Source organism: Oryza glaberrima, chromosome 1 (genome assembly GCF_000147395.1).
Source record: "Oryza glaberrima chromosome 1, OglaRS2, whole genome shotgun sequence".
NCBI classification, from domain to species: domain Eukaryota; kingdom Viridiplantae; phylum Streptophyta; class Magnoliopsida; order Poales; family Poaceae; genus Oryza; species Oryza glaberrima.
This window is the reverse complement of record NC_068326.1, coordinates 27,285,278-27,311,716: the sequence shown is the minus strand read 5'-3', so window position 1 is coordinate 27,311,716 and position 26,439 is coordinate 27,285,278. Positions and strand designations below refer to the sequence as shown.

The following is a 26,439-nucleotide window of genomic DNA, read 5'->3' as shown; positions in this document are numbered from 1 at the left end:
TGTTGTCCCGCCTCGAGGAGGCGCTCCACTTCCTCTCCGACAACTGTGGCATCGCCTCCCAGTGGCTCAGCTTCGCCGAGTACCTCGGGGACCGCAGCCTCGCCGACCCCTGCTTCGTGTCCGACCTCGCCGAGGTGCTCTCTCACCTCAAGACCCCCTCCGCAAACCTGGACGGCGGCCTCCTCGTCGCTGCCTTGGACATTCTTGAGGACGAGTTCTGTCGCCTTCTCAAGGAACACTCAGCTTCGCTCGCCATGAAAGAACCCAACTATAGCCGGCCCTGCCTCCACCTTCGTGCCCACTGCCGCGGGCGTTCGGCCCCGCCTCCGCCTCCGCGCCCAACACCGCGGTGCCCGCCTGCACGGGGCCGCTTCACCGGCGGTGGCGACACAGCGCGACGACGCCATTCGCAACCGGCCGCCGCCCTCGCCTTCTCCTGCATCGCAGCTGCCGCCGTCACCTCCTCTCCCACCTCACTCTAGCGGCATCCGCCCCAGCCGCCGTCCGGCTTGCCCAGAGAAGAGAGAAAGGTGAGAGAGAGAGAGGAGGAAGGGAGAGAATAAGGGAAAGAGAGGAGGCCGACGTGCCACGCTGACATGTAGGGCCCACGTGGGTCCCACACTAACTCAGCCGTCACGTAAGACAAAAACGGGTCAAAACCACCGAAGGATCTAAAGCGAACGATTTTTATAAATTGAGGGATGTGCTATATCTAGTTTCACAGTTGGGGAACGATTTTGTAACTCGATGACAAGTTGAGGGACCTTCGGTGTACTTTTTGCACTCTTTTAGCTTTATTAGGACTGTGTTCTTCCTTTCCTTTTTCAACTCATCTTCATTTTTTTTACACGTACGTTTTTTAAATTACTAAACAGTGTGTTTTTTCGCGCCGAGGTCGAAGAAGCTGGTGAGCAGGACCGAAACAAAGCTTGTTTCAAACTGGCAATGCCAACTATACCATCCCATTACCACACTAATCTTTTAGGCCCTACTTGCCTGATGCATCTGCCGAATTTAAACCCCGGAAACGATATTATTTGCTGATGACGCTGGCGAAAATTCCCTTGTTTTAGGCATATAAAATGCAGAATTGCAGATACCGTGCAGTATATCCAATACCAGCTCGAACTTATTCGGCAAAAAGGGGTGCCCAGCATCGCAGTGCAATGGGCTGCGACAAAGCGGCAAACATAAAGCAGCATCACAACCGTGCACAACCCCGAAGCAGTCAGTCGTCTCTCCGGAATTTATTCTGGTGAAGTCACCAATCTATCGCAACGAAACAAGACGCGGTTGACCAATGATCAGCAATCAGCGGTTCAGCGCACGTTTCAGTTCAGCACTTTGGGCTTCCCGGCGAGCATGAAGGCCTTGAACACGAGCTTCCTCGCCACCGCCGGGTCTCCCCACTCCGCCTCCACCCCCTTCATCACGTCCTTGGTCACCGCCTCCAGGTCTACTCCCTTCTCCCTCGCCGTCGTCACGACGGAGCCGGTCTTCAGGAACCCGACGAGGTCGTCCAGCGTCATGTCCACCTCTATGTCGACGTCGGCCGGCTCGCCCTCGCGGCCCACGCCGACGGGCTCGAACGGGAACGGCAGGTCGCGGTACCTGTCCATGGCCAGCCTCGTCCTCGGGTCCATATACGGGCGCATGGCCGGGTACAGCTGCCCGTGCAGCTTGTCCTCGAACGGGTGGATCTCGTAGTTGTAGCCCCACACCGCGAGGACGCCGCCGGGCCTCTTGAGGACGCGGTTGGCCACGGCGTAGAAGAGCGGGATGTCGAACCAGTGGATGGAGGTCGCCACCACGACGAGGTCCAGCGAGCCCTCGCCGCCGACCATGGCGACGAGGTCGTCCTCGGAGAGGTCCACCGGGGTGTGCAGGTACCGCACCTTGGGGTGCGCGACGGCGTGGCGGATCTGCCCCTCGCTCGCGTCCGTCGCGACCACGCTGTCGTAGTGCTCCGCGATCTGAACGCACACGGAGAAACACTGATGATAAAGACGGTCGATCGCCGGCGAAATTTTTCGTTTTTTTTCAGAGTTCAGAAGATGATGAAGCGGCGAGAGTGGTTCAGAGATTGGGCGCTTACGCTGATGGAGGCCTGGCCGGTGCCGCAGCCGGCGTCCCAGGCGCGGTGGTGGCCGGCGGTGAGGGCGGCGAGCTTGGAGAACCAAGCGTCAGGGTACCGAGGCCGCTTCTTGGTGTACGTCTCCGACGGTCTCTCATACAGCCCAGCCATTCTTGCTCTCTGCTTCTTCTCTATAACCTCCACCGGACCACAGCTCCAGTCCTGGACTGTGAAGAGCGCGAATTGTTGGGGTGGATCTGGATGGAATTTATAGATCACCGAAGATGACAGATTCAGAGTCAAAGTCAAAATCAGCAGTTGTCATCTGATCCATCTCAGTGAACAACTTTGCATTTGCATTATCCACTAGTGTATTCTAGTGGCGGTTACACCATTTTTCTCCTCCTAATAGTACACCACCACATGCTGAAACTGCTGCAACAAAAATTATGCACAAGATAAAATAATTTTCAAAGGCAATCAGGAAAGTAGAAGCATGCTGCTAACAGGACAAGGAAAAATATGGGGTAAAAGGTAGGTAAAAACAGGCAATGCATCAAATCTGAAAGATGTGGATTGTAGAAAGATGAGGTAAAGACAGGAATAGCAATCTGAAACCTGTAGATTGAAAAATAGCCTGGGTCTTGCAAGTCAACCAGACGTGGGCAAGTTGCTTACTTCGATTTGTGGCTAAGATGGCCCTCCACATTAGTCCTGCGCTGAACTAACTGAACCCAAAAAGATGCTTCAGCAGCCGTATATGGGAAAACAATAAGATGCTTTATAACATGGATCATCTGCCAGATGAAGGCTTTTACGGTTAGGTCTTGATTACATCTTCACAGTAAAAACAGATATCTTTGGTTTCATCAGCATGGATATAAACATCTCTGCACAAATCAGAGTGTTGCAACCTACTATAATAACGCTACAACTTAGGAAATAGAGGATTCTGAATAACAAGACAACTATACAACAATAACATGGGAATTCCAGAGTCTGTGACAGGGAATTTTAGACTGGCACAGCATATGCAGGGACTGGAGGTGTGCCTCTGCCAACTTCAGCTGAGGTTTGGAGGTTTAGGTAAGTGCCTTGGTCACTACATGTAAATATTTAGCTTAGGTACAGCAATATTTAACCAAATACACTTAAGTATTTAACCGTGTCTTATTTGTTCTTTTAGATAAGGGTTAAGTCCGATTTATTTGTTAGCACTTGAAGACATGGTGACAGTAAAAAAGGCATGACATTAGATGATAACTATATAAGATAAAGAACCGCTCATTTTACATAATTACTCTTTTCAGCGATACCTGAATGTTATTCTTACATATTTGTAGTCTAGTGGGTGCAACAGTGCAAGCAATTCCTGCACTGAATCAAGTCCGCAGTATCCACAGACCACAGTCCACACTGCCTGACTTAGAGGTGCAACCGTGCAAGTCATCTGGGAACCTTCTGTGCCGTTAGAACACATCACCCTGTCTGCAAAATACCTGATTCTTTTCCAGGAGCAATCTGATAATGCAGCTTTGCATCTCCAGGAGTTCCCAAAGGTGCACCAGTGCAGGAACAGTTATCAACCATATAAAGCTCCCACTTCTTGATCCCACACTTATCTAAAGCAGATGCCAGTCTTGGGTCATCCAAATCTGGACAAGAGCCATCTGGGCTAACGAGCACTGCTCCAGTGTATGCTAGTCCAGCGGCCTGAGCGGCTCCGTGATAATGGAACAGACCCCAGCTGAAATCATCTGAAACATCAACGATTGTCCAAAACTCCTTTGAAACCACACCATTATCCAGCACACTGAAGTAAAATGTACCAGGGATGAGAGCTCTTCTTACTCGGTACTTTCTGCGCCTCCAAACCAGTTCCCCTTCCAGGGTTCTGACTTGAAAAATTGGCTCATACCAAAATGAACCTTTAGCTTTTCCCCTGTAAAATAATTGATACTGACATGGGAATTGATCATATGCTGGATTTTGTCCAGCTACAACTCTCCAACTCCATTCCAAGTTGTCCAACCATCCAACAAACATGTCTTCTGCAAGTTCATGGCTTAGCATTTGTTCTCTGAACATGGTTAGTGGGGGTACAGAGGGCTTACTGGGGATCTCGGCATTGAGATCAAGACAATTGTTCTTCTGCAAAACACATAAAGAAAAGGCCTCCAGATGCGGACTCTCATACGACGCAATGCAGCGATAGTTGCAAACTTGATCAGTTGGAGAACATGAATTTAAACACTGAAGGGCTTTCCTACAGTTGGGATCGAACAGACAATTCAGTATCTGAGGACCACAATTTCTTATCATACAGCTTAGGGTAGACAGACCTTTTGCCCTAAGGTTTTGCAGCATATCAACAGGTCTTATGTACGCATTAACCACAACAAGTAAGCAAAATCTAATGTCATCTGAATTATGCCTTTCCCAGGCATTAGATACAGCCTTAAGGACTTCAGCAGATTCCTTCATGCCACCTGTTTCTCCAATATTTGTTAGCTTGCAAAACATGTCCTGACGTCCAGTGTATTGAACATACCTGCCACCTAACTTGTTTTCTAAGGTTGGAGATGATTGAAAGCAGATTATATTGGGAATGTCCTCACTGTTATTTATAAGCCACTGAACAGTCTCCTGACTCGTTATTGCAACATTGACTAGCATATCACACTGTGCCAGCTCTTTCCTAAGTTCATCATGGCCAATTGACTTGTCTGTGAAGACAAGCATTTCAAATCCTTCGTCAACCCACTTCATCCTATTAGCCTGAAAAGACAGAAAAAACGAGATGCATGGTTACTGGCAGTAAATTTATGCAGAGAGATATTCTGCATATTCATATTAAGTACGACAATAAATCAGAGGACCTGTTTCTTGCTTTCTGAATGAACAAATGTGTTATCTTGTAATCCTCAGATGCACAAATAAGCTTGGACTCTACATGTTTTTCCTTATGTGCATGCTAACTCAAAAAACAAAAAGTTAAACAATTTCGATGATACTACTATATTAGATTGAGTTCACATGAGTGGCATCTTGGGTTTGATCGTCATCCACAAGACCACAAATGGGAAAACAAAGGAAACCAACTTACAACATATTTCCCATGAATGGCTCTGCAAGGGTTGCAGTTTTGTACACTATCACTAAATAAATGATGGCCAGGAAAGACTGAAATATATGTGCGGATTTTTTTTGGGTGATTCCACGCACATGCCCCTTTTCATAAGCCCACAGGTATGACACACAATTGTATTATGGAAATTGATGGATAAGTCTTTGTGGTCCTTGTTTGTGATCCTTTCTTTTGCTTTTGGGTAGTTTCACCTTTTTCAGGACAGCATCTACTCCTTTAGCATATTTTTCAGTTGCTAGGACAGCTGCGGTTAGTAGGACAGCAGCGGTTAGCATCTCCTTTATGCCCCCCCTTTATGCTTTATTCAGTTGGGATGCCCTCTAGGACAGCATCCCTTTCAAATTTCGAATTTTAGACTAGAAGAGTGCAGCAATAGGCTTGCAGCCAGCTATGGCTATATATATATGTATCCAACCTTCCTCGGGGAGGTATGGCTTTGTGTTTGTGAATGAGAGAAAACCAGAAAATTGCCCCATTTCTTGTGCCATCCTCTTCTCAATGAGAGTAACCATTGAGGTTCTAACATTTGGTATCAGAGCCACACTTTCCTGTAGGCTAAACATCTCCTGTTCCACCCCTTCCCAAGCTCGGTTGAGCTCTCAGCCAACAGCAGCAGCACCGGCTGCTCCTTCCCCTCTCCCTTCCCCCTCTCCACGCAGCAGCCTCCCGGAGGCACGCCATGTCCGACGTTCGGTCTCGGCGTTCGGTCGCCTCGAGCACTCGGCGTCAGCAGGACGCCGAGCTCGCCGCAGCAGAAGAGCGCAGGCGAGCAACGGCTCAGACCGCTGCAGCAGCAGCGAGGGCGGCCAGACTGGCGGCAGCGGAGTTGGCAGCAGCCAGGGCGGAGGCGGAAGCAGAGGCGGCGGAAGATGCGGCACGTGCGGCGGAGGTAGAGGTTGAGACCTTGCGCAGCAGCATCAACGGCTCCATCGCCGGCGACATCACCGCCGACAGGGAGCTTGAGGAGCTGGCAAGAGGAAGGGCGCGGGAGCGGGCAGAGCGGTGGGCAGCAGCCCACCCCCACGGCGGCGGCGGCGGTCCAAGGGACCGCGCACCCGCCGACGGGAACCTAGACGGGCGCTGGCGTGCCGGCGGCAGCCCGGAGCCCGCGCGCGGCCCTCGTAGGCAGCGCGGCTCTCCCTCCCCTGACCGGCGGCATGGTCACCACGGCGTCCAGACGGTGGTCAGGGACTTTGGTCCCGGCGGTGGGTGGCCTACCCTCACCAAAACCAACTACATCGAGTGGGCCGCGGTGATGAGGGTGAGGCTCCAGGTGCGGCACATGTGGGAGGCAGTCCGGTACGGCGACGTCGACTACGATGAGGATCGGCGGGCACTGGATGCCCTCATCGCTGCAGTCCCGCCCGAGATGCAGTTCTCGCTTTCCCAGAAGCGGACTGCCAAGGAGGCCTGGGACGCCATCGCTGCGGCACGCATCGGCAGCGACCGCGCCCGCAAGTCCACACTGCAGGCACTCCGCAAGGAGTGGGAGAACCTGGCCTTCAAGCCGGGTGAGGATGTTGATGACTTTGCCCTCCGTCTCAACACTCTTTTGCAGAAGATGGTGCAGTACGGCGACGACACCTACGACGAGGAGAGAGCTGTCGAGAAGCTCTTTCGCTGCGTCCCAGAGAAGTACAGGCAGATCGCTCGCTCGATCGAGTCTCTGCTGGACCTCTCCACGATGTCGATAGAGGAGGCGTTAGGTCGCCTCAAGGTCGTCGATGGTGATGAGCCACAGCCTCTCTCGGGGCCTATCACCATCGGCGGGAAGCTCCATCTCACTCGAGAACAGTGGGAGGCCTCTCAGAGCGACGGGAGGAAGGGGGAGTCTTCCCCCTCGACAGGCGGCCGCAAGCCGCGCAAGGGGCGCGGAGGTGTCCAGTTGCGGTGGGCGCAAAGACGCGCCGAGGGTGGTGCTCGCAGAGGCGCCCAAGGCGGCGCCGCTGGCAACCACAAGCCGGCACGAGACGACACCTGCCGCAACTGTGGCAAGCTTGGCCATTGGGCCAAAGACTGTCGCCAGCCACGACGCGGCCAGGCCCACGTTGCACGGGTGGAGGAGGAAGAACCGGCTCTGCTCCTGGCTCACGCAAGCATCGAGCTACCTCCAGCGGCACCGGCCGCAACGGCTTTTCTCCACCTCGATGAGCCGAAGGTACTCGTCTCCCTCTGCAACGGCTCCAGCAACGACAAGGCTGATGGGTGGTACCTCGACACCGGCGCCACCCATCACATGACCGGCCGACGGGAGTTCTTCACCGAGTTCGACTCCAGCGTCCGAGGCTCTGTCAAGTTTGGGGACGCCTCCGGCGTGGAGATCAAGGGCGTTGGCTCCGTCACCTTCACCGCCAAGTCCGGTGAGCACAGGCTGCTCACCGGAGTCTACTACATCCCCGCGTTGAGGAATTCTATCATCAGCGTGGGACAGCTGGATGAGAACGGCTCACGCGTGTTGGTCGAGGACGGACTCATGAGGATTTGGGATCGCCGTCGTCGCCTTCTTGCCAAGGTAACCAGAGGCACTAATCGACTCTACATCCTCAGCGCGCAGGTCGCACAACCAGTTTGCCTCGCTGCTCGTCGGGACGACGAGGCGTGGCAGTGGCACGAGCGCTTCGGGCACCTCCACTTCGAGGCCCTGAAGCAGCTCAGTGCCAAGGAGATGGTGCGAGGCATGCCGTGCCTTGACCACGTGGAGCAGCTCTGCGACGTCTGCGTGGTGACGAAGCAGCGGCGGCTCCCCTTTCCCCAGCAGACGAGCTTCCGAGCCAAGGAACGGCTCGAGCTCGTGCACGGGGACTTGTGTGGCCCAGTGACACCGGCCACACCAGGAGGACGACGTTTCTTCCTGCTGCTCGTCGACGACCTCTCCCGCTACATGTGGGTGATGGTCCTCGGCAGCAAGGGAGAGGCTGCGGACGCCATCAGGCACGCGCAGGCTGCTGCAGAGGCGGAGTGTGGCCGCAAGCTGCGCGTGCTGCGCACCGACAACGGCGGCGAATTCACGGCGGCTGAATTCGCGTCGTACTGCGCTGATGAGGGCATTCAGCGCCACTACACCGCGCCGTACAGCCCGCAGCAGAACGGCGTCGTCGAGCGGCGCAACCAGACGGTTGTGGGGATGGCTCGGGCTCTCCTCAAGCAGAGGGGGATGCCGGCCATCTTCTGGGGAGAGGCGGTGGTGACGGCCGTCTACATCCTCAACCGCTCGCCTACCAAGGCTCTCAATGGCAGGACACCGTACGAGGCTTGGCATGGGCGCAAGCCGGCGGTCTCCCACCTGCGGGCCTTCGGCTGCCTCGCGTTCGCCAAGGAGCTTGGACACATCGGCAAGCTCGATGACAGGAGCACCCCAGGGGTGTTCATCGGCTACGCGGAGGGCTCGAAGGCCTACCGCATTCTCGACCCGGAGACACAGCGTGTGCGCACGGCGCGCGACGTAGTGTTCGACGAAGGGCGAGGGTGGGTATGGGACAAGGCGGTGGACGATGGTTCGACTCCGACGTACGACGACTTCACCATCGAGTACGTCCACTTCGAGGGAGCTGGGGGAGTAGGCAGCTCTTCTTCACCGAGCGTGTCTACCCCAGTCCCCGAGCCTCCACCGACTTCGACACCAACACATCCTCGGACCACGACTTCAACTACGACGAGCTCTTCGCCGACACCGCCCCAGCCGGTGACCCCACGCGCTCCAGCACCAACAGCCACTCCTCCGGGCACGTCTACTCCGACGCCAGCTCGTGTTGAGCGCAGCCCGGTGGAGTTCGCTACTCCGCTCTCCCACGACGGGGAGCGCATCGACGCGTACCACGACGGCGAGCAGCTACGGTACCGTACGATGGAGGATCTTCTCGGCGATCAGCCGGTGCCGGGACAGGTGCCTCGCGACCTGGAGGCGCAGTTGCACCTTGCGTGCGACGACGGTGAGCCTCGGTCTTTCGCAGAGGCCGAGAAACACGCGGCATGGCGTGCCGCGATGCAGTCGGAGATGGACGCGGTTCAGGAGAACCGCACTTGGGAGCTTGCTGACCTCCCTCGTGGTCACCGCGCGATTACCCTTAAGTGGGTGTTCAAGCTGAAGAGGGATGAAGCCGGAGCCATCGTCAAGCACAAGGCTCGCTTGGTGGCACGCGGTTTCGTGCAGCAGGAGGGGATCGACTACGACGATGCCTTCGCTCCCGTGGCACGGATGGAGTCTGTGCGACTCCTCCTTGCGCTGGCTGCTCAGGAAGGCTGGGGTGTCCATCACATGGATGTCAAGTCGGCGTTTCTGAACGGCGACTTGAAGGAGGAGGTCTACGTGCACCAGCCTCCGGGATTCGTGCTCCCCGGCAAGGAGGGCAAGGTGCTACGCCTGCACAAGGCCCTCTACGGCTTGCGGCAGGCACCGAGGGCGTGGAATGCCAAGTTGGATTCCACACTCAAGGGGATGGGCTTCGAGCAAAGCCCACACGAGGCGGCCATCTACCGGCGGGGCAATGGAGGAAATGCCTTGCTGGTGGGTGTCTACGTCGACGACTTGGTGATCACCGGCACCAAGGATGCGGAGGTGGCGGCGTTCAAGGAGGAGATGAAGGCCACCTTCCAGATGAGTGATCTGGGGCCTCTCTCCTTCTACCTGGGGATCGAAGTGCACCAGGACGACTCCGGGATCACGCTTCGACAGACCGCCTACGCCAAGCGCGTCGTTGAGCTAGCTGGGCTCACCGATTGCAACCCAGCTCTCACTCCGATGGAGGAGAGACTGAAGCTGAGCCGCGATAGCACGACGGAGGAGGTGGATGCTACACAGTACCGGCGTCTTGTGGGGAGTCTTCGCTACCTCACCCACACACGGCCGGACTTGGCCTTCTCCGTCGGCTACGTCAGTCGGTTCATGCAGCGACCGACGACGGAGCACCAGCAGGCTGTGAAGAGGATCATCCGCTACGTTGCGGGGACTCTCGACCACGGTCTCTACTACCCGAGGTGTCCTGGCAAGGCACACTTCGTCGGGTACAGCGACAGCGACCACGCCGGCGACATCGACACCAGCAAGAGCACGAGCGGGATTCTCTTCTTCCTCGGCGAGTGCCTCATTAGCTGGCAGTCGATCAAGCAGCAGGTGGTGGCCCTGTCCAGCTGCGAGGCCGAGTACATGGCGGCATCCGCCGCTTCGACCCAGGCGCTCTGGCTTGCTCGACTGCTTGGTGATCTCCTCGGCAGAGACATTGGAGCGGTAGAGCTCAGGGTGGACAGCAAGTCCGCTCTGGCCCTGGCAAAGAACCCCGTTTTTCACGAACGGAGCAAGCACATCCGGGTGAGGTACCACTTCATCCGAAGCTACTTGGAGGAAGGGAGCATCAAGGCGAGCTACATCAACACCAAGGACCAGCTTGCGGACTTGCTCACCAAGCCTCTTGGGAGGATCAAGTTCCTCGAGCTCTGCTCCAGGATTGGGATGGCCCAACTTCCCCACAAGACGACGCACAAGACTTAGGGGGAGAATGATGGATAAGTCTTTGTGGTCCTTGTTTGTGATCCTTTCTTTTGCTTTTGGGTAGTTTCACCTTTTTCAGGACAGCATCTACTCCTTTAGCATATTTTTCAGTTGCTAGGACAGCTGCGGTTAGTAGGACAGCAGCGGTTAGCATCTCCTTTATGCCCCCCCTTTATGCTTTATTCAGTTGGGATGCCCTCTAGGACAGCATCCCTTTCAAATTTCGAATTTTAGACTAGAAGAGTGCAGCAATAGGCTTGCAGCCAGCTATGGCTATATATATATGTATCCAACCTTCCTCGGGGAGGTATGGCTTTGTGTTTGTGAATGAGAGAAAACCAGAAAATTGCCCCATTTCTTGTGCCATCCTCTTCTCAATGAGAGTAACCATTGAGGTTCTAACAGAAATTATGTAAATCCTACACAAACCATGGTATCGTATATGGACATATCAATCCACAAAACTTGAACAGAAATTCCACACTTGCATTGTATAGAGTCACATCTTACAGAATCTAAGATTGTGGCATCGATAGGTTTATTAAATCACAAGGCAAACAAGGTAAAATAAGCGATACAAAATTATAATCAAGTACTAAAACAAGGTAAAATAAGCGATACAAAATTATAATCAAGTACTAAGTACTAACACATTTTGGAGGTACCAGAAATTTAGAATGTTCGTGCCCATATAATCACATATACTTGAATACTTCTACAACTAGTTCTCCAAGTGAGCGTGCGAAATGTTTCTGTGTGAGTGTGCAATTGACCAATCGCGTATTTGCATGTGCTTTGCCGTTACAACATTCTATCTATAGAAGTTCTTCAGTTATCAGCATATTCCGAATCGGCTTATTGCAATACTGTCGAGTTCTCCTTTGCACTGCGACTCCGCACTAGCATTTGATAGCGGTGAATCGGTGCTAGGTTCAGAGCTCAGAGCGGAGGCATACCGTGTGGCGCATAACCTCCTCCCATGGCGTGTCCTTCAGCGGGCTGATGCTCCCGTCGCCTACTATGGAGACTATGCGGACGGCGCCCTTCCCGGTGATGGTTCCGCCGGCCCCGCCGCCACGCTCGCCCGCGGCGGCGCGCGGTGGCCCGAGAGAGCGGACGCCGCCGGAGTAGCGGCGGGCGATGGTGCGCGAAGGGGCAGGCACGGAAGCGGTTTCCTGGAGGTGGCGGCGAGTAGGTAGGAAGAGGCGAGTGGTGGCCGCCGCGGAGGCGGACGTGGTGGGCGTGGCTGCCATGGGAGTCTGGGAAGAGGAGGTGGACGAAGCGGCTGGACCTCGAGTCTCGAGCCTTCGAGAACCTTTCGACTCATCCCTACCGTTCGATCAGAAAATCGACGGTGGATACTAATCTCAGGGAAAAAAATTCTGGAAAACGTTTTTCTACACAAACAAAATACGAGTTAAAAAAACTAGCTGGGTGGCCCGCGCAATTGCGCGGCAAACCCCAAACAAAATTATATATTTTTTAAGTATGATTTTACTTAAAAATTTTATTAAATAGCTATCTCATTGTCTTAAGACATTGAAAGGCCAAACCTTATCATCATCGTGTTTCTAAATATATAGTTTTTAAAAGTCACACCAGTTGCTACCCATTATGTCATCTTCTTCTTTATTTGCTTGCTCGATCTATCACTATTTCTATTCATTCTTCTTGGAATAGTTAAAAATTGGATTTTATAGTTTTTAGAGTTTATTGTCATGTTGTGTTTCGTTTTTACAATTCCTAGATGTCCCGTCAAACGTTGCCATTATACTCCTCTACGGCCAGTCCACTGTCTCTTATCATTGAGATTTTAAAAATCAAAAATAATTATCGTTTGGTTTATTTTTTACTTTCTAAAAGTCCTACCAAACCATCAGCGGCTTTGCTATTATACTCCTATATGACTCGCCCGTTGCCTCCCTTTTTTATTGTCATTGAGATTTCAAAATCGAACATAATTATCACTGGTTTTTTTTTCTTTTTAAATTGGACTTGTAGTTTCATTTTTTATAATTTTTAGAAGTTCCATCAAACGATGCCACTATGCCTCTCTACAGTCCATCTGCCGCCTACTCATTATTGTCATTGTGATTCTAAAAATCGAACATAACTATCGTTGGAATTTATTTTTTATTTTCTAGAAGTCTCATCAACCGTCGGCGGCTGTGCAACTATACTCTTATACACCCTGTCCGCTGCTTCTCTTTTTTATTGTCATTGAGATTTTAAAAATCGAATATGATTATCAATGGGGTTTATTTTTTTACTTTCTAGAAGTCCCGATAACCGTCTTACTCGTTTGCTTCACGGCCTGCCTGACATCCCTCTTTTTAATCGTCATTAGGATTCTATTTGGTGTTTTATTAACATTTTTTATATGTCGTGTCAACCGCCAACACTCTACTCTGTTTTAGATGGTATTTTCTTTCAATAGTCTTTATTTTTATCACAAATTTTAGTTATTTATAAATTGTATTCCTAATTGAAATCTTATTTTTCTTTTTCTAATTTTAGAATTTTTTTTAAAAAAATTAGTTAGTACCGTATTGTGTTATTTTAATGTTTTTATTTTTTATTTTCAATTTCAGTTGTTTTAAAAATTGTATTCCTACTTGAACTCTCTTTAATTTTTCTAATTTTTCTTATATGGATTCTTCTTTCAATGTTGCTTATTTTTAATTCCGAATTTCAGCTAATTTTAAATTGTATTACTACTTGAGCTCTTCTTTTATTTTCTTTTACTAATTTTGGATTTATTTCTATTTTTATTCTGAATTTAATTAATCTCGTATTGAGTTCTTATGTGGACTCTTCTTTTAATATTCCTTATTTTTAATTTCGAATTTCAGCTATTTTTAAATTGTATTCCTACTTGGAACTTCCTTTCCTTTTCTAATTTTGGATTTTATTTTATTTTTATTTCGAATATTGATTAATCTCGTATTGTGTTCTTATATGGAAACTTCTTTCAATATTGCTTATTTTTAATTCCGAATTTCAGCTAATTTTAAATTGTATTCCTACTTGGACTCTCCTTTTATTTTCTTTTGCTAATTTTGGTTTTATTTTTATTCCGAATTTTAATTAATCTCGCATTCGGTTCTTCTATGGACTATCTTTTCGAGCTGTTTTAATAATATAATAGATAGATAGATAGATAGATAGATAGATAGATATCTCCGAAACTCCCGCCCGCCACCGAGCGGGATACGCAAAAATCTCCAAAATTTTCCCCAACCCGCGCGCCCCCAGTTTTCCTCTCCTCCGAATCCCAATCTCTCGCAGTTCGTTCGAGGAGCTGAGACGCTGCGACGGCCATGGCGACGAGTCTCTTCCTCGCGCTGCAGTGCGTCCAGTGCTCCACTATGCAGGTGCGCGTCCTCGCCCAAATCCCTCCCCCGAAAACCCCGCGAGTTTCTTCAATAGCTCACCCGGTTTCGTTCTTGCGGCTTCGGTTTGATTTCCCAGGTGAAGCCGCAGAAGAAGAGCAGCAACAAGTGGGTGTGCGTGGTGTGCAACCAGCGCCAGTCCGTGATGCGCGTCCACGCCCGCGGGCACCGCGCCGCCGACCTCCGCCGCTTCGTCCAGGAAGCCAACCTCTCGCGCGGCCGCGCCGCGCATGTGCCCGTGCCCGAGGAAGACTGGGTCCCTGCGGTGCCGGGGGAGCAGCGGGATGAGTTCCCGAAGGAGAGGAAGAGGCGGATGGACTGGTCCGACTATCTGGAAGATCCGGGGGAGTACGATGGCGGCGGCCACCATGAGGAAGCTCGAGATGAAGGTATGCGCGAAACCTGTTTGATGTGATGTCGCAATGTATGTGTATCACAGTATCAGTATGATATTGGGTAGCGTGTAAAATGATATGCTCATTAGGACCAATGGTAAGTTGATTTTGCTAGGGGCCTAGTGCTACTACTTAAAATCAACTTGCTTGCCGCATGGTTTAGTATCGTGTTTTCAAGCTTGGACGCAGTGAGTACGGGTAATGATACTTGTGGTTCAAGGCTTAACAAAGGCATTGCTGAACTAAAATTATAAGCACCTGTTTGTGAATAGTCTTGTATTTCATATTCCATGCATGAATGTAAATGTTATTGGGGCAAGCTATACATTGCTTATGCAGCGCTAGCATGATCACAGGTCTGTTACGCAGTTACAATGGCTAGTACCTGAATGCTCGGCTATAAAAAAGTTGAATATCTGCATTATGTTTCAGGATGAGGTTGTATTATGTATAGCACTTCTAAGTCTTGAGTTAGTTCTCTTCATCTTTGTTTATCTGCACTTATCTGGGAAGGAATGACCAGTCTTTAATGCATGATCTAATTGTTTTCATACCTCAATTTACAAATAGGTGTAGGGATTCAAGTAACAACTGAATTACCTGAAAAGAGGCCTAAAGTCACTTCCTTGAAGAGGGCCCCCAAAGCCCAATTGGGATTAGGTGGAAAGAGGCCCAGGACACCAGTCACTTCCACTTTACCCAAGAGGCAACTGATCGAAGAAGGTTCACTCCCATGTTCTGCAGCTCCTACTGCTGAAGGCACATTCAAATCCTAACACATATTGTACTTGTCATTAACAAAACATGTAAGTTAAACGGGTTGTATGTTTTCTGCAGCACAAAGATCAAAATGGAGCAATTATTTGGATACAAGTTTCTCTGAAGGGGGAAGTGGGTTTGAAGACTCTGAGCGACATTGCAGTGAGCTGGAATGCTCCATTACTGATGTTGTGGTGGATGATGAGGTACACCCTGATTTTGTGTGATATATATGTGTCTTGTCTTGGTCTGTAGCATTTTATGCTTTGAATAGTGCAGTAGTTAGAAAAGATCTGATGTGCAGTTGGCAAAATATTATCATATAGGATGGGCACTTTATTATGCACTGAATCGCAACTTGCTATGTTAAAATTGAGGAGAAATTAAGATGCATGCTAACCTTTTGAAACAATGATGTTAACAGTGCATCTGCTTAACCTACTTTCAGAGTTCTCTGAACTTAGTCCTTTGAGTTTAAAATGTATATGTATAAGGTGACAGGCTTATGTCACAACAAGAGTTTCAGTTAGTTGTATACTCCACTTAACAATACCCCCACCCCTGTAATTTCAAAAAAAATCCCTGGCAAAAAGAGAGAGAGGATGGGAAAACACAAGTGGTGACTCTTTTCTTCATTTTGGAACTCCACAAAGTTATCCTAAAAGGTACCCCGTATAAAATCTTCTGCAGTCCTTCAACTGGAAGTAGGTATATGTAATTCCGAGTTAACTGAAGATTTTGTTGGATGTATATGGGGATTATGCACTACTAAATAACTACTGATTGCATGCTTCATTTGTTATGCTTGTGTCTGGCTGAGTGCATCACTGCATCCTCCAAACATAAACTGATATTCCGAAACAATAATCCCTACACGAAGCCTGAATCACAATGAACAAATTTGAAACTTGCTGATGTCTGAACAATTCAACAACTTCTGGTTTCTGAAACCATTGTTAGTTTAAACAATTTTGATCATTGACCATGATGAAGATGTGCACTCTTCTGACATGAACCTATCACCGATCACTGTTTCGCTGCCATCAACCTGCTAAGTTATGTTATAACCTATTAACTTGGTAAGTTCATACGTCTCAACATCTTTCTAAATCCAGAAGAGGGACTTGAACAAATGGTCATTATGGTAGGGCAATCTGAAGCTCAAGCGGGAATATAAAGCATCATATCTGTGTCCTGCTACTTTGTAGAGAGGGGTTGGATAAAGAATACCTTACATTGCTTTCAACCCAGTTCCACCATTTCCTTTTCATCATTAACCCTCTTTTGCATGTATAATCAAGTGAAAGTTCACATACCTCCCTTATTTGGCGATACAAGCCACATAATGCTTTTTCTGAGCCCTGCCGCCAGACACGCAAAGAACCAAACAAAATACTTATTGCCCTTCTAATCTGGAGCAATAGCTCCTTCGGTTAGCCAGTCAACCACTTTTTGGTCCAGTCAATCATTTCGTTTCTCCCTGAATCTGTTGAGTGGTCACACAGTATTTTAACCTCGAATTCAATTTGGCATATTATTTATTTGCTATTTAGAGTACATTGGTTTTAGATTATTACCGTGTAAGTTATTGCAATATATTTACCGTAATCCTTGCTTCCAATTATGCATAATTTCAATTTTTTGTTTTCATGACTCAAAAACTGTACCAAATCCAGATCATTCAATCTTGTACTCTAAGAGAAAAAGACCATTCCATCGTTAATACGCTACTAACAAGTCATGCATTTGGTCATACATATGTTAAATTTCATTAGACAACTACCAGATGCAATTACATTCTCCTATTATATCCTCACCACAGTTCACTGGCAAGCACATAGTTGTGCCTGTGGGGTGGCGTGCTCTGAAGTGCGCCTATAAAGTTAGCAAGAGCCGACAGCTCTGCTTGCGGTGATAATCTCCGTTTGGTAGCGAACAATTTTGTACGACCTCCCGCAGACCCACTGCTTGCCGTAGCCAGCACGACGGCAACGTCTCAACTGCATTTCCTAGTAATTCATCACTTGTACTGGCCATGTCTTCCTGGTGTTTGTTTACAGTCTGTCAGTGGCAGTCAGATGAACCTGCCATTTGGCGTTCTGTGTGTCGTTACGGCTTTACGCGATCTGGGTGGATTTGGTGGTAGTTGGAAGTATAACGGACTAAATATCTTGACATGTCAGCCTGTTTATTCAGTAATTCTAGAACCGTGGGAGTCAGTGCAGCATTGATGGAATTTCTATCCCGCAACTTGAGGCACTTGGCCATGTGTGGTACTAGCATAATCAGTACTACATCTTGAGCACTTGAATATCTTTATATTGTGGCCTGTGGGAGTCTGGGAGATCTATACAACATAGTTACACAGTAGTGCCAACATACACTGATATTATCCTATTACTGTATTGCTTAACTGGGCTCGTGTCATTCTGACCTGACGCTTCGCGTCACAGCCTGTGAACAAATATGTTTTGCCGTCTCATGGTCATGGGCGATAGGTCAGATAATGGTATAAAGCTGTGCAATGTGCCAAACTTGTGTGATGGCACGGGCTGGCGGCGTAAGCGGCAGCCGACACCGTCAGCCAGGTTGCCCCAAATCGTCGCGGCCCGCCCGTGCTCGGGGCAGTGGCTATCGCGACGCCGCGGCCGCGCGGGCGATCAGGCGCCGTGCCGCGCGAGATGCCAACCGCGAAGCGCGTCGCTCGCGTCGCATGCGGCTGGGGCGAAATCATAGCCAACAACGACACTCCCAGCAATGGTACGGCACAATCATGGAGCATCAACTGGTGCGTCCAAGGATCTCACCCCTTGATGACCCCGCCGCAGCAGCTGGGTATCGCGTGTTGTGGGCTCGAGTACCTCGTATACGGTCTCTAGTCTCAGTTAATTGTTGCCACCTACGTACGGCCCTATAGGCCATTACTGCCCTCAACAACGCGCGACGTCATCATGTTTATTGCTACGCATAATCGTTGAAATCAACCATGTTGCCGCGCTGTTCCGCCCGTGCGTGCCGGCGGAGGTCAGGTCGATCGAGCTCGCGAGCTAGCCGACCGGGGTTGGTAGTTGGCTGGTCCTTTTGGCCCATCCGGTCGGCGTGATAATTAGGTATTTGGATGTGTATTAAATCACGATGCGATGCCCTTATCCGTCTCTTCCCTCTTCCCTGTTGCCTCCGGATCTTTGGACTTTGGAATTGGAAAAGAGCTAAGGGAGATGTCATGCTTTTGTTGATGCTCCTAACTACCGAAGCTTCGGTGTTTCTTTTCTTTTGGCATCGTCGCAAGTGATGGTGACTCGACTTAACACTCATCATCCTGCTGATTGATGCCTTACTTTACCGTTAACACGTCGATGCGTTCGACGAGGTGCACGCGCCACCGAACGCCCGCACTATCACGGCGGATGGCAATGGCTGTACTTCCATACTAATCATATTGTTCTCCCCGTATTCTTGTGCTAAAAAAAACCGGCTGTAGTAAGTATCCTTACCAACCTAGCTCAAACCTGTCTGTCTGTCTGTTGTAGTGGAGCATTTGCTCCGTTCATCTTGCCCTCCCATTCCGTCGTCGTCGATGTTACCGTGAATACTTTTTATGCAGTAAGGGGCAAGATTGGAACGGGGAATCTTCTAAATCACGTCATTACCATAACTATGTAGGCTCACATAGGCATGCTAGACAGCACGGCACTGGTCCTCATTGCCAGAGCAAGTATAATAGTAGGCTATAAGCCGGCTAAATGCTGAGTTGGAAGAAAGAAGAGAGGAGAGAGAAGAAGCGGGCTGTAAACTAACAGCCGTCTTGAACACAGGAACCAAGAAACTCTGTGAGAGAGACAAGTGGGTCCTGTATTAATTGTGAAGAGCTAACTATTATATAGATAGGCTAAGAAAAGGCTATAAAGAACCTTATAGCCAGCAGGTCGGCTGTATTATTAGCCTTGCTCTCACTGGCTCCAAAGCGAAGCCAATTTCTAATCTTCTTTTAAGCGCGCGGATTAGGATGCTTTAAACCTTAACCAGTAACACGATGCAGGGGTCCCACCACCCGACACCAGCTTTCACTGACAGGCGGTCCCAGAGGCAGCGCATGTAGTAGTACTATTACTACTCCGGAAAAGGAGTCCTGGCAGCCGTTGGAAACGTTCGTTACCAACCGTAAAATTTTGCATGTGTCACTGACAGCTTGTCCCCGAAGTATTCTGGCCCCACCAGCCGGTGTCAGGGGCTCATCGGATGTCGGTGTTGGATTCTTTTCCTGTGGGCCCCCGCGCTGCACTGTTCCTCTGTCTGTCAGTCACTTGCGCTGTGTGCTTCTGCTCGGGCTCAAAGTCGTCAGCTTTTTCTGTGTCTTCCCCTCGCCGTCTCGCGCCTGAGCCCTGAACTAGACAGACCAAGCCTCTGTCTACCAATGGAGGCCTGAGTCTTAGAGGCCGGATTTGGTCGTTGGAGAGAGAGAGAGAGAGAGAGAGAGAGAGAGAGAGAGAGAGAGCGAGCCGAGCCTGTGCGGTGCGGCGACGCCTGCTCCTCTTCGCTCGCGCGCGGCATTCCGGTCGTGTTTCTGAGGTGATTTTCCTCGTTAGATTTTTGGCGTAGTGTTTGGTGCCTTGTTGATGGCTTCGTGTGGAATGGTGTAGTTTGGTCGTCAGATTCGTGTCTGCTCATACTTGGCCCCGTTCTGCTCGGCTTCTGGTGGTTCTCTAAGTTTTCTTTGTTGTCCTCGGCCTCTGGTGGTTTCTTGTGCTGGTTGTTTGCTCGGGCAGTCGGGCCTGTGTGATTTTCTGCCGCTGCATTCGCATCACCTTCTCCCAGTCTGTGCCCTGTGCTAGTGTGCTACTCTCTCTACTGAGCTCTCTCGCCTTTCCGCGTTCGACATTCTCTTCCAGCTTTGTCTCACGCTCGCAACTGGTTTTCCCGGTTATTTCGGGTGCGTTGTTGCCTTTTTGTTTTGTTCAGGAAGGGGAAAAAGAAATGTTGTTTGAGGTTTGGATCTGCGTACTGATGTCTGATGAGCTGCTCTGTAACAGGATCCGGATTGCACGGTGTTCGGGCTGTTTCGTCAACCATGGGGAAGTCTCCGGCGAAGTGGATCAAGTCTGTGCTCCTCGGGAAGAAATCAGCCAAGTCCAACTCTACCAAGGCCAAGGATTTGGCGGTAAGTACTTCTTTGTGTTTGCTGCTCCGAATTCGTGGTAAAAGATGATATCTGTTTCCTCGCAAAAAAGAAAAAAGATGATATCTGTTTCCCTGTAAAAAAGAATTATCTGTTCGTAGCACGAAAAGAGAAGTCAGAAGTGTATCTATTTAAATTTTTCAAAGAAGTAATCGACTTAAAGTAAGATACTAAGGCTTGAAATTGCCATTACGGCTCCTGGACTGGATTGTACAATGAAAAAGTTGCGTATGGGTATGGGTGCCTTTTATATGAAGCATTGCAGCATTCTTTTTTGTTTTATCCATGTTGTAGGTCTGTAGCATACTTTGATTCTTCCTCCTACTTTCACTGATTGGTTGGTTGAATCACAATTTTGTTGCTGATATATAGAAGGCTGCAAATAACAAGCCTGTGCTTTCTGAGGATCCCCCTGTGATTTCTGAGCCAGCTCTTGTTAATTCTCACAACGATGGAAATGCTGAAAATTGCAAGTTACCAAACGGAGTTGCAGTTGAAGCCATGGGTCAAGGAGTGGAGAACCAAAACATTGTTGGCTCCAAGGCACCAACTAGTCCAGAGAAACTAAGCGAAGAGCTAGCTGCAGTGAAGGCACAAGCGGCCTTCCGAGGTTACCTGGTAACACCTTTTGCTTGGACTGATCCATTTTGTTCCTGCCATCTTGCCTCTTGTTAATGCACTTTTGATCTGGAGCTCTCTGCAAATGTTGCTGCTAGCTTGTCCCAAACCTTTCTATAGTTTTATGGGGTCATCGTTTTTAAAAGTTTCAGAAAAGGAAACATAAACAGCCAGCCCTGCAGAAAGAAAATTTGTGTCCTAAAAAACTGATGAGTTGGCTGTCTGATCTATACCTAAACATTAGTAACTGCTGACACATTAGCACCTCTTCGTTTTCTTTTGGAAGTTATAGAAGAACTGATCAGATAATATGTCCCAGGCTTTTTGAAGTTATATAATTTGCCATTGTTTTGGACCTTTGGTGCAGGCACGTAGGGCATTCCGTGCATTAAAAGGTATCATAAGACTCCAGGCACTGATCCGAGGACATCTTGTAAGGAGACAAGCTGCATCAACCCTTCGTGTGACATGGTTGATCGTGAAACTTCAAGCTTTAGTTCGTGGAAGAAATGTTAGACTCTCCGGTGCTTCCATTCAATTTGTTGTGAAGTCCGGCCAACATAAGTTTCTGGTAAGTATCTTGACATGTGGCAGTTCAAATATTTGATTTCTTGTATCCTTCCCTGCTTTTCTACCTGTTCTATTTGTATTATGTTAAACCTCTGTTTCAAAGAATGAATGTATGCAATATTGAAAGCAATGTAATTAGTCTGGCAAACTGAAACTTTTTTTTTTTGTCGGGACGGCCAAAGGTAGGCCGGCAAATTTCATTAAGATTGGGGGAAACAAAGTTTTAATTACAACGAGGCAAACTGAAACTTTTCACACACACTTCAGACATCTCTTCAGTGCTGCATAAAATCAGTAATGACACATGTTCAGAACTACAGATCTTTTGGCTAAGCCCCAAGATGGACATATCAGCCAAGTAACATTCAGTATGCCCCAGAAAATAGAGAATTAGCTAGATACTAGTATTTACTGGTGGTTGATGATTATTATTATGTACCTGGATTTTTATAAATAGCATGGCAATAATGTTAATTCTGTGCATATCTCTATCATATTGGTACTTGGTACAATGTTTCGTCATTGTTGTGGGAGCAAGTTCTGGTGTATTATTGTATTGTACTAGGTTGCCCTTTATTCTTTAACTTAATTTTCTACTTGATTTGTGGTTTGTTCTCACAGATCATTAACTACCTTCATGTGGTCATATTGCAACTGAAAACAATACTCCCTCCGTTGCATATTATAAGGTGTTTTAGTTTTACCCTAAATCAAAGTTCTCTAAATTTGACCAAGTTTATAAAAAAATAATTAACGTCTACAATACCAAATAAATAGACTATCAAGAAATATTTCATGGCGGATTTTGTTGAAACCAATTTGATGTTGTAGATGTTGGTGCATTTTTCTATTAACTTGGTCAAAATAGAAAAGTTTGACTTGGACAAAACTCAAAGCCTTACAATATGGAACGGAGTGAATACACACTTTCTTTTGGTATTCTTTTATTCAAACATTAAATACCTCCCTAACTATCCTATCGAATAACCCACACCGTTCCCTTCAACACAATATAGAAATGCAAACTGTCTTTTCAAAACTATAAATGTCGAAGCTTTTCATCAGATAGGTGTCTTTCATACTCAAAAGTTTACAATTAAATATTTACCTTGTTATCCTGATTGAGTATGGAGGTAAATCTGCTGAACTACAGTATAACTTAAATTGCATACATCATGGAGCATGCATTTATATTTTCTTTTCATGATTCCTACTAAATGTATGACCCATATGCAATATTTTCTGCTTGATGTCTTTATGTGGCCAAAAATCTAAAACATGTTCTGTTTGCAATTATTAGAGTGATAAACCATCGGACGCTTGGAAAGAGAAGGTATCTTCAAACGCATATGTTCGAAAGGTATGCCATTTGTTTTAAAACAACAAGACTTACCAGTGAGATTTGCTGTATGTCTAAAAAAGGTGTCATGATCCTGCTCATTTCATCTATGAGAAATGCATGAGCCCAAATCAAATCGCTCACCATTTATACATTTCAGAGGTGTGCTCACTCACTTTTGTACATTTTGTAGCTTCTATCTTCATCAATTGGGCTAGAAGCTCTTCACTTGCAGTATGACAAGAGGGACCCCAATTCATTGTACAACTGGTTGGAGAGATGGACTATAAGCCAGATTTGGAAGTCCGCTTCCCAACCAAAAAAAGTTGCTGATGGCAAACCACAAGTAAGGAAGGCCAGTTATGCAATGGAAACTGAGTCAGCCAAATTAAAGCGCAATGTTCGGAAGAATTCTGCTGTCACTGTTGATAGCTTCCAAACTAATATGACAGTTGAACCTGAAAAAATTAAACGAAATTCAAGGAAATTCTCTAGTTCCGCTGCTGATTCAGTACCAGATAGCCAGTTATCTGAACTTGAGAAGGTTAAGAGGAACCTTCGGAAGGTAACTAATTCCATGGCTGAAGCATCAAAGATATCTAGCTCCAGGGCAGATGCCTCAAAGGTATCTAGCTCCATGGCTGATGCCGCAAAGGTGTCTAGCTCCACGGCTGATGCCTCAAAGGTATCTGATTCCGTGGCTCAAATCCCACCTAGTCTCGTGAATGGGATCTCTGATCATCAAGACAACCAATGTGAGGAAGCACAACAGAATGCATGCGTGTCATTTCCTCCTGAAACTCAGGAGTTGCACAGTGGCATTCTGTTGGAGGACAATTCACATATGAATCTGTTGGAACCTGATTTAATATCTAACCCGGAAACTCCTTTCACTTCGATTTTAACCTGGGAAAAATTTAATGATTCTACTGCTGATGCTCAAGAAGTTGAAGTTCTGCCACTGCAGAACATTGATAATGAAGATAATTTCCCAGAAAATGGTGTCTTAGGAAAGAAAGAGAAGCCAAGGTCCAAGGAAGAACCTCTGTCTAATGGAAACCTTAAAACTAGCAAGAGGAGGTCTTCGTTCTCCACCAAATCAGATTACCCGGAAAATGGAGCCCAGAATACGCCAGTTCCACGAAGGAAGCCAAGCTATATGGCTGCAACAGAATCTGCAAAGGCAAAGTTGCGAGGACAGAATTCACCAAGACTGGATTCTGATTCATCAGCAGACATGAATGGCTTCACACGCCGCCAGTCTCTACCTTCTGCTACAAACAGTAAGTTGAACCCACACTCACCTCATACACAAGGACCAATCTATTTCAAGTTTGACTAAGTCCATAGACAAATTAGTTTCATCAAATCAATAATTGAATATATTTTAAAACTAAATTAGTTTCATCAAATCAATAATTGAATATATTTTCATAATAAATTTGTTTTGGGTTGAAAATGTTACTACTTTTTTCTACAAACTTGGTCAAATTTAAAGCAGTTTGACTTTGACCAAAGTCAAAACGTCTTATAACCTGAAACGGAGGAAATAACAGTTATGAACTAAAAAGTGATAAATCCATGTTACCAGAAAAAAAATGTCGCTGTTAAACATTAAGCAAAGGTAACCATCTGAAAAGATAAGATGATGTTCTAGGCTATCAGAATGTGACAAATTTTGAGTAATGATAGCAAAAATGTTCACAGGGAGTTCATGGTATTACTCTATTGATCCCAGAAGAAACACAACTGTTTATTCCATGTTTAAAATACTCCCTTTTTTCTAGTACAACAGGGGCTTTTTGGGTAATATTAAATCTGAGAATAAATAAAAATGGTTGCACACATTGTATTTACATTCATATTCTGAAGTATTGCATGGATTATAAATCTGTCGCCTTGACTATGCATCTTTCTGAAGTTCTGCAACTACCATATTCTACATACTCGCACCGGGTGGCCTATTGCCACATTTGTTAGCATTGTATGTACTTGTGTTATTTAGGCTTTTACTGACGTTAGAATGGATCTGTCTGCATCTGATCAGTTTAAAATTCAGACTTCACAGCTCATGAGCCAACATTCAGTTTTTCCTTTTCGTTTCTGAATTCTGATGTCCCATTTTGCTTGTTTATTTTTTATTTTTACCATCTATCAGACAGAGCGATCAGAGCTGAATGGAGACGGTGGTGAGGACAACCAACTTCCATTTGAACGGTGCAACGTTGTGGTGGATGAAGTGCCCTGCTGTCCGTGAGATTGTCGCCATTGTTTTGTTCAAGATGTAAAAATATGTTGGCCCTGTGTTGATCTATTATCTGTTGCATATTTGAGTTGTTAATTTATTATCCATTGTTTCTTGTGCAATGTCTTGTTCATAGCTACATCTTACTAGTTTCGGGCATATGCTCTCGTTTCCACCCAAGGCACCCTGCCTGATAAATGGTCAGGGGGCTGATGCCCTAAGCGTGTTTTAATAGAACGGCTTCATCCTACTTTCATGCTTTCCCAAGTTCCCTTTGTGCTAACACGTACTCTATCCGTTCCTATAAAATATAAGATGTACTTATTTTATGGAAAATCAATATTTTAAAATTCTAAGTAAAGAGTAAACTATGTGTTGACAGAAAACACGAGGTCTGGGAGATTTGCTTAACTCCAGTGCAGGTCCAAAGCTCGCCTTCGACTCCACCTTGATCTAATCTCTTTTTCCGATGCTGATATTACCAAATTTGGTCGTTAACACATGCCCCCCAAGTCCGGGATATTTGATAATGTTCCGGATTTGCCGTGTACCGACTCCGAGCAAGTTTCGCACTCTGCCGTTTTTCGACCGTTATTCTATTGCTTTAAATACCAACCATTGCCCTCAAAAAATCTCACGCCGTGACTTCCGTTTTCACCGCTCAAGTGAAACTTTGTCCTTTTTCTCTCCGGCGATTCCTCCGACGCAAAAGCAATCCCCAGGCGATTTCGCTTTTGATCAGATCTCCGCCTGCGGCGATGTCGTCTTCCACTAGCCCATCTACTGCGCCATCGGCCAAGTACGCTGAGGTAAGTTCTCACCGGCTAGATCCCTTTTCCTCGCATGAAATCGATTTCTCTTTTTCTCATTATGTTTTATGCTCCCCGATTCCTTTGGATTTGCAGCACCTTTTCAACCTAGTTGCGATTCCCAGCCTATCGCACAAAAACCACTATTTTCTTGGCCCAATCGGCAATCTTGACCCCACTGATTTCATCATTGGTGAAACCAACAGAATCCCCTTTAGACTAGCCAACCCTAACTTGGGTCACTGGAAGAATACCTTCGAGTCTTGGCCATCTCTCGAAAAGCCTACCCCTGATAAGAGCTGGACCACCTGGTACCAAAGCATATCGGCTAGTAAGAAAGCCCACTGGGATGAGATTGGGATCGACCAAGCGCTTGCTCTCACCATAGCCAATTCTGCTAAGGATGAACCTCTGATGGCTGCCGCCACC

At 47.6% G+C, this 26,439-nt stretch overlaps 4 protein-coding genes across 7 annotated transcripts; 2 read left to right on the top strand and 2 right to left on the bottom strand.

The window, feature by feature from the left end:
• Positions 1–1,106: 1,106 nt before the first annotated feature.
• Positions 1,107–2,272, bottom strand: LOC127771785 (uncharacterized). Its single transcript, XM_052297721.1, has 2 exons — positions 2,096–2,272; positions 1,107–1,973 (listed from the first exon to the last, which is right to left on the bottom strand). The coding sequence occupies exons 1-2, from the start codon at positions 2,243–2,245 to the stop codon at positions 1,332–1,334; spliced, it is 792 nt and encodes a 263-aa protein (XP_052153681.1). The 5' UTR covers positions 2,246–2,272; the 3' UTR covers positions 1,107–1,331.
• Positions 2,273–3,306: 1,034 nt separating this feature from the next.
• LOC127771775 (uncharacterized) lies at positions 3,307–12,013 on the bottom strand. The gene is made up of 2 exons (XM_052297710.1): positions 11,664–12,013; positions 3,307–4,852 (listed from the first exon to the last, which is right to left on the bottom strand). The coding sequence occupies exons 1-2, from the start codon at positions 11,958–11,960 to the stop codon at positions 3,554–3,556; spliced, it is 1,596 nt and encodes a 531-aa protein (XP_052153670.1). The 5' UTR covers positions 11,961–12,013; the 3' UTR covers positions 3,307–3,553.
• Positions 12,014–13,856: 1,843 nt separating this feature from the next.
• LOC127778801 (uncharacterized) lies at positions 13,857–17,774 on the top strand. The gene is made up of 4 exons (XM_052305431.1): positions 13,857–14,081; positions 14,179–14,488; positions 15,065–15,253; positions 15,332–17,774. The coding sequence occupies exons 1-4, from the start codon at positions 14,028–14,030 to the stop codon at positions 15,478–15,480; spliced, it is 702 nt and encodes a 233-aa protein (XP_052161391.1). The 5' UTR covers positions 13,857–14,027; the 3' UTR covers positions 15,481–17,774.
• LOC127778776 (protein IQ-DOMAIN 31-like) lies at positions 15,440–25,451 on the top strand. Of its 4 annotated transcripts, none has more exons than XM_052305413.1 (7): positions 15,440–15,459; positions 20,284–20,411; positions 20,802–21,047; positions 21,415–21,618; positions 22,918–22,977; positions 23,150–24,239; positions 25,115–25,451. In XM_052305413.1, the coding sequence occupies exons 2-7, from the start codon at positions 20,322–20,324 to the stop codon at positions 25,147–25,149; spliced, it is 1,725 nt and encodes a 574-aa protein (XP_052161373.1). In that variant the 5' UTR covers positions 15,440–15,459; positions 20,284–20,321; the 3' UTR covers positions 25,150–25,451. The 4 variants fall into 4 exon arrangements, with proteins under 4 accessions (XP_052161373.1, XP_052161381.1, XP_052161358.1 ...); XM_052305421.1 differs by lacking the exon at positions 15,440–15,459 and adding an exon at positions 19,596–19,822 and having other exon boundaries at positions 20,805–21,047; XM_052305398.1 differs by lacking the exon at positions 15,440–15,459 and adding an exon at positions 19,597–19,822.
• Positions 25,452–26,439: the final 988 nt, after the last annotated feature.

Coding starts and splice junctions, on each gene's coding strand:
- LOC127778801 (XM_052305431.1), top strand. CDS start 14,028: ATGGCGACGAGTCTCTTCCTCGCGCTGCAGTGCGTCCAGTGCTCCACT. Junction 14,489..15,064: donor TGAGGAAGCTCGAGATGAAG/GTATGCGCGAAA, acceptor ATTTACAAATAG/GTGTAGGGATTCAAGTAACA. Junction 15,254..15,331: donor TGCAGCTCCTACTGCTGAAG/GCACATTCAAAT, acceptor TGTTTTCTGCAG/CACAAAGATCAAAATGGAGC.
- LOC127771775 (XM_052297710.1), bottom strand. CDS start 11,960: ATGGCAGCCACGCCCACCACGTCCGCCTCCGCGGCGGCCACCACTCGC. Junction 4,853..11,663: donor AGGAGGTTATGCGCCACACG/GTATGCCTCCGC, acceptor CTGTCTTTTCAG/GCTAATAGGATGAAGTGGGT.
- LOC127778776 (XM_052305413.1), top strand. CDS start 20,322: ATGGGGAAGTCTCCGGCGAAGTGGATCAAGTCTGTGCTCCTCGGGAAG. Junction 21,048..21,414: donor CGGCCTTCCGAGGTTACCTG/GTAACACCTTTT, acceptor CCTTTGGTGCAG/GCACGTAGGGCATTCCGTGC. Junction 21,619..22,917: donor CCGGCCAACATAAGTTTCTG/GTAAGTATCTTG, acceptor TGCAATTATTAG/AGTGATAAACCATCGGACGC.
- LOC127771785 (XM_052297721.1), bottom strand. CDS start 2,245: ATGGCTGGGCTGTATGAGAGACCGTCGGAGACGTACACCAAGAAGCGG. Junction 1,974..2,095: donor CCGGCCAGGCCTCCATCAGC/GTAAGCGCCCAA, acceptor GTGTGCGTTCAG/ATCGCGGAGCACTACGACAG.